Source organism: Leptopilina heterotoma, unplaced genomic scaffold (assembly GCF_015476425.1).
Source record: "Leptopilina heterotoma isolate Lh14 unplaced genomic scaffold, ASM1547642v1 Lhet_55, whole genome shotgun sequence".
Classification (NCBI taxonomy): domain Eukaryota; kingdom Metazoa; phylum Arthropoda; class Insecta; order Hymenoptera; family Figitidae; genus Leptopilina; species Leptopilina heterotoma.
Window position 1 is genome coordinate 1,132,245 of NW_025111119.1, and position 6,571 is coordinate 1,138,815.

The 6,571-nt window shown below is 23.4% G+C and overlaps 2 protein-coding genes across 5 annotated transcripts in view; one reads left to right on the forward strand and one right to left on the reverse strand.

Annotated features, from left to right (window-relative positions):
* Window positions 1-6,571, reverse strand: part of LOC122508689 (proteasome activator complex subunit 4A-like) — a 186,238-nt gene that overhangs the window by 76,354 nt on the left and 103,313 nt on the right. The window lies entirely within an intron of this gene.
* On the forward strand, window positions 315-5,402 carry LOC122508704 (lysophospholipid acyltransferase 1-like). Of its 3 annotated transcripts, none has more exons than XM_043622208.1 (11): window positions 315-865; window positions 1,687-1,832; window positions 1,965-2,042; window positions 2,211-2,305; window positions 2,548-2,659; window positions 2,897-3,023; window positions 3,275-3,404; window positions 3,961-4,166; window positions 4,362-4,559; window positions 4,646-4,800; window positions 4,959-5,402. In XM_043622208.1, exons 1-11 carry the CDS (start codon window positions 776-778, stop codon window positions 5,095-5,097), a joined length of 1,476 nt encoding a protein of 491 aa, XP_043478143.1. In that variant the 5' UTR covers window positions 315-775; the 3' UTR covers window positions 5,098-5,402. The 3 variants fall into 3 exon arrangements, with proteins under 3 accessions (XP_043478143.1, XP_043478144.1, XP_043478145.1); XM_043622209.1 differs by having other exon boundaries at window positions 1,965-2,000; XM_043622210.1 differs by lacking the exon at window positions 1,965-2,042.

Genomic DNA, 6,571 nt, shown 5'->3' on the forward strand with positions numbered 1-6,571 from the left:
TAAATGCAGTGCTATTTACATAATTTTTGGAATTTGTTATTTCAGTTATTATTTATTTAAATTTTTTACAAACGCTTTGATTTTACATATTTATCATTATGTAAGTCCACTGAAAACATAAATTATAAAGAAAAAAAATTTTTTACAAAAAGGTAATATTGTAAGCAAAAAAAAAATTTCAAGAATATGTAAACGGCTAAGAAGAAAGTGACATTAATTTATCTTTAATTTAGCTTAAGTTTGAAGTAAAACAAATTGTAAAGTTTAAAGTGAAATTTATTGAAAAATTATAAACTATGTTATAATTTCAGAAAAACATTCAAGTAATGTGACTCATCAACTTCAGCAAACACATGTATTAATTCCCATAAATTTGTGTGCAAAATATAAAATAATTATTAAACGATACTAAAAAAATGTTATTTCAAACTTAAATTCTCTTCTTCTCCAAATATCCTTTAATTCATGACAGTTTCCTTAATGTTTTTAAAATTAAAAATTTTCGATTATCTCCGTTTTAATAATTCTTCATTTAAAAAAAAAAAATTCTTTTGACTTTTTTATTATTTCCTTTTTATTACTAAATGTTTAAAATGTTTTTAAAAATAATATGTTTAAATTTTTTTCGCACATGTCAATTCCCACTTTTGTTATCTGCAGTAAGCAACAATTGATAACGTAAATGTAGACAAAAAAAAAGAAGGGAATTTACCTTTTTTTTCTATGAAACCAGTTTAGTCAGTTGTGTGACAAACATTAAATTGTATTTGCAAATATGTTGTTGGAAATAAAAAATCAAAATGATTTTGAGGGATCGAAACTTTTTATTGGACTATCAAATTATACTGGAATTAATCTAGATAAGGTAATTGTTGCAAAAATTCTCCTGATGGCTCCAGTGGTTAGAATAAAGTATTTCTACTGTGTTTAAAAAGAACCCTTATCATTCTAATTTACACTCTCTCGTTTACAGTTTTATTATGTTTTAAACAATAGATTCTTCCCAATGGGAGTACTGCAATAAATATTTATAAATTGTATTTGGATTGTAAACTTTTTTTACAAGGGTAGGGGGAAATTTTTTGTCAAATACAAAGAAATCTTAAGTTATAAAAAAAGTAAATCTCTTTTGTCATGGTTAAGCCATTAAAAAAAAAAATTGTCCAGACCCTAGGTCATTGGTCATCTGTCGGCAAAATTTAAGATGTGCTTGTCCTGTCATTAATTGTCAAGACAGCAAGTCATTATTAGAGAGTATACTTGAGTAATTTCAAGAGTATTTAAACTCAAATCATTTTTAAAAAATTTTTAAAATTTTAAATAAAAAAATTTTTTTTTAAAACTTTAAAATTTTAAAAATTTTATTTAAAAAAAACCTGGCGCTATAATGCAATCTTTAAAAAATTTAATAGTTTAAAATGCTTGAGATTTTAAATTAAAACATTTTCTATTCTGTTTTAATTGTTTTCTACTTTTACAATATTTTAATATTTCTTTTATTATTTTTATTTTTAGTATTTTTATTAATTCACATTATTATCATTTTTTAATCTTTATTTCAATATTATTTATTATTTTAATTTCTTTAATTATCATTTTATAATTTTGATATAATTACTGTCTAAGAAATATTTTCAAAAAGTCCACCTTTTAATGTGAATGCATAAATTCTTTTTTCAATTTCAGATAAATTTTATGATTAGTTATTCATTAGCATTCGTACTAGCTGGCTTCTTGAGATCATCATTAAGCATTGAAAAAACTTCAACAGCAGTACGTCATATTTTTAATATTGTTGTTGGAGTAATTGTCGGTTACTTTTGTTTTGGCAGGTAAGGTCCTCTAAATAAATTCTGTTACAAATATATTTTTCTTCCCAAAGACATTCCTTAAAATAAAATTCATTATTTCATTAATTATTATATCTTTTGAGAAATTCATCTTTATTTGAATATTTTTTGCAGACATGCTTTACATCTCGCAGGATTTTCAACATTAATGTATGCTGTAATATTGACTCAAAATCCAAAATTCGTACACATGTAAAATATTCATTTATTTTTTATTTTAGTGTATTATTTATATTAACATTTTATTTATTGATAATTAATTTAGTTTTCATTATTGCATTAAAAAAAACATTAATGTAACAATAATTCTTTTCATAAGAAAGTCTTCATTTTTTACTAAGAGGAATTAATTTTTTCTAGACAGGTTTTTATTGCATCTATGGTTTATCTTTCTTGTATTCATCTTTACATTCAATTTGGTGTTAAGTATGGTTCAAATACACTTGACATTTCTGGTAAATATATACTTTTCATTAAAAAAAAAATTTTTAGGTTCATAACAGTATAAACACTCAAAGTTTAAACTTACGTATTTTTAAAACAATTTATAAACATTTATAAACAAATAATAATTTATTTATCGGATCTATTAATTTCTTTTTTTTTTTTGTGTTTTAAGAAATTACAATTAAATATAAAAAAGTAATATAAAAAATAAAAGTGTGAACACTTAAAATTTTAAATACTTTTTTAATAGGTCCCCTAATGATAATGACCGCAAAAGTGTCAACTTTAGCTTGTAGTTTACATGATGGATTATCACGCCGACATGAAGACTTAACGCCTATGCAAAAAAAGCGACTCGTAAAGTAAAATTGATTTATTAAAAAAGAATTTCTAGAAATTTAAAATTTACTATTAAAAAAAATAAATCAAAAATAATTAATTAATAATAATAAATAAATTAATAAATAGTAATAGCAAAGTATATTATAATTCTTTATAAAAGTATATATTCTTACATAAAAAATTCGAATAAATTTTTTACCACTTCATTAAAATGTCCCTCATATGTTATTTAATAAAACTATTATTTTTTCTTTTAGAGAAAAACCAAGACTGCTGGATTATTATAGTTTTATGCTCTCTTTTTTAACTCTTCTAGCAGGCCCTGTGACATTTTATGATGAATATCAAGATTTTATTTCTAATCGTCAAATGCAAGAGGCACAGGTAATATCTATTATTTTAATATCTTTTTTGAAATAGAGTATAAATAATGTTGCTCAATTTTCACTTATAATTATAATAATACATTGTATTGTGATAATATATATTTTCCAAATAATAATATATTATTACAAAACTTAGTATTATTTTAAAAATAAAGTTTAGAATATTGCAACTGTTTATATTGCACTTAGATAAGATGATAAATATATTGAATGCTAATTTATAAACAACATATGTATCTGTTTTTGTAGAAAAAAATAAGTGCTAAAAAATTAAATTCTACAATAACTTTTGTAGCATTAAAAAAGGCAATTTACGGTTATCTTCCCGTTATTGCAGTCTATCCAATTCTTAATGTTTACAAAATAGAAAATTTATTAGGTTTGTATTGGAAAAAAAATATTTAGTCAAGGAAAAAAACATTCTTTTCTAAAATTGAAGAATAATAATTTTGATATATTTTTATTTTCTAATCGGTGAAAAAGAGGTATTTGGTAATTTAGTTGATAATTATAGAATCACGAAAAAATGATAGTTTTAGGAAAAACACCATATTTAGAAATTTTTATTTTTCTTCTTCCCTCTGTGTGACTTCTTGTATAACAAACTATCAGAACATAATTAGAAATCTTTATATTTAATCTGTCACCAAGATACTCATTGATTGACAAGATGATGTTGACTGGAAGTTCGTATCCACTATATGCAACTTCCTTTCTGTATCCACTGCGAGACTTGATGTCTCAAGTGTTCGCCGTGGCGCAACTAGTCACTTATCAGTTATCAAAAACTTTGACATTGAAATATTTCATTTCTTTTAATGTATATAATATTTTAAAATATTAAGATGTTTATCATCTAAATTAAAATTCAAAATTATTATTCTATTTTATTAATTATCAAAAATTTCACCGATGTTTAAAACGAAAATTTGTAGATACCAAGTTTATGGAAACATCATCGTATACATATCAGCTTTGGTATATGAATATGCTGGTGAGCGTTAAACGTTTTCAATATTATTACGCGTGGATTATTGCCGAAGCAATATGTAATAACGCAGGTTTTGGTTTAAATGGTCTCGATGAAAACAATAAACCCCGAATGGATCTCTTGACGAACATTAATATCTGGAAACTTGAAGTAATAAAAAATTTTTATAATTGAGAATTTTTTTTTTAAACACAGAATAAAAATAATTATTAAATCCTCTGCCTACTCAAACGATCTAAAATTTATTTGGACTATGGAAATTAAATTTCAAAGTACTAGAGATAAGTTAATAAAGGCAGAGGGTTAAAAAAAAGTGCAAACAAACTAATTTTAATTTTATAACAGACGGCAATTAATATGTATGAATATTCGAAATACTGGAATTCAGCAACAATAAGATGGCTACGTTTTGTCATTTACGATAGGATGCCAAATTATAAAAGGGAATGGACCTATCTTACATCAACAGTTTGGCATGGTTTTCAAATTGGTTATTACATTTCAGCATTTCATGCGGCTTTATACGTTTATGCCGAACGTTCTGTAAGTAATTTAAAATTTTTTCCTTTATTATTTAAAATAGAATTTTTTCTTTCAACTTTTTACATAAAAATGTATTTCTCTTTTAGGTTCATAAACATGTACGACCATTTATAGTAAGTTCAGGTGTTTTTAAATTTTTTTATGATATCCTAACGACATTTACGACGAGATTTGCAATTGCATTTACTGGAACCTTCTATGTTCTTTCGGAGGCGAATACTGTAGGGATATATTTTCTCAGGTATTTCAAAATGTGTTATTAAATGTATTAATATTTCTTAGAATTTAATATTTAAAAATCAAAATTTTGAACTTTAAAAGTTAATTTTTTTTGCTTAAGTAATTAATTTAATTTTCCCCCTTTATCAAATTTTAGCTAAATTGGAAATTAATTTTCAGAGAATTGTATTTAATGCAACTGATTTTGACAATTTCGTGTATAATTTTGCCACCAATTTTACTTCCGATCAGAAAGGAACCTCGATTAAATAATGTCAAGGAGAGCGAGAATGAAAACGATAAAAATAAAGTTGAATGATAATTATGAAATATTGTACTCAGCGTTGGGAAAATATTGTTACCCTCAATGATAATTTAAATATATTGCAATTACTACTTACTACTTTTAAATTACTAAGTTATTTTTAAATAGAATATTGTTAATTACCGCAAATTTATAATTATTATTTAACAATAATAAGTTAACTATTTATATAAATAAAAAATCCTTTTTAGAAGAGAATTACTTGTCATAACGAAAACAGTAAAAATAAAAAAAACATTTATAAATTTAATTAAATTATTAAAAGGAAAATTAAATTCTGATTGCAAATAAAAAACAATTTGAAAACAGACTTGTCTATCTTTCTCTTAGCAGCAAACGAACTTTTTTTTAATTATTACAAAAGGGACCGTTCTAAACCGTTACTGTCTTTTGTTTCTATAATAAAAATTAATTATTTATTTTATATTATATAAATTATAAAAAAGTAAAATAAATAAATAGTAAATAATAATAGAAAAAAAATAAAAAATAAAACATCGTAAAATATATATTTTTACATTTTATTCAATAACTAAGAGATTCTTGGTAATTTAGTTGATAATTATGGAACCACGAAGAAAATATAAATTTAGTTCGATGTTATTTTTTTGTGTTTTGACCAAAATTGTTATTTTATATAAAAAATTTGTTTAGTTTCATTTTGTTTTGGTCTTTTATTCCACATTATATTTATTTACATAACGTTTCGACTGAATTTTCCAGTCCTTTTCAGATTCTAAAATAATAATAATAAGAACAGTATTATAAATTATATATTTTTATAGGTTAGGTTAGTTCTTTTACGATAAATATACCTTTATGTTTTTATATAAAATGTTAATTTTTACAAAAAGCCAATAATAAATATTTTTATATTGCGTTATAAGTGACTAAGTGGTTTTTGGTAATTTAGTTGATAATTATAGAATCACGGAGAGAAACTAAATTTGTAAAAATCACCTATAATAAATATTTTTGTAATCAGTGTTGATTACAAAATAATTGTTGTAATTGTTGGTAATTTAGTTGATAATTATAGAATCACGAAGAGAAAATGGTTTTAGGAAAAACACCATATTTAAAAACTTTTTTTAATTAATACTTTACCAGGAGAATCAGTGACAGATGATGTTGGCTATTCGATGGTTGGTCCCACTCTGCGTCTTCCTTTCTGGTTCCACGTTGAGACTGGCAGCTTCTTCTTCTCACCGTGACGCTGCTTGTCTTCCTCCTTCGTATTTTTTTCTGAAGAACCTACATACTTAACTATAATTTTAACATTTTTAAAGAAATTTCTTTTTAATTGAATTCTGCAAAATAATATCTGAATTAGTATTTTTTGTAAAATTCAAGCTTCCTGGTATCTGATAGTAGACAAAAGAACAGTATTCGAAAAAAAATCCAAAGAAAATAATTCAAATTCAAAATTTTATAAATCAAATAAATATTAAAACTGTTATTCCAATTC

Bases quoted from the DNA above. Each gene is read 5' to 3' on its own strand.
- LOC122508704 (XM_043622208.1), top strand. From the start codon at position 776: ATGTTGTTGGAAATAAAAAATCAAAATGATTTTGAGGGATCGAAACTT. The intron at 3,405-3,960 runs GTTTGTATTGGA...GAAAATTTGTAG, and splicing joins CAAAATAGAAAATTTATTAG to ATACCAAGTTTATGGAAACA. The intron at 4,801-4,958 runs GTATTTCAAAAT...ATTAATTTTCAG, and splicing joins GTAGGGATATATTTTCTCAG to AGAATTGTATTTAATGCAAC.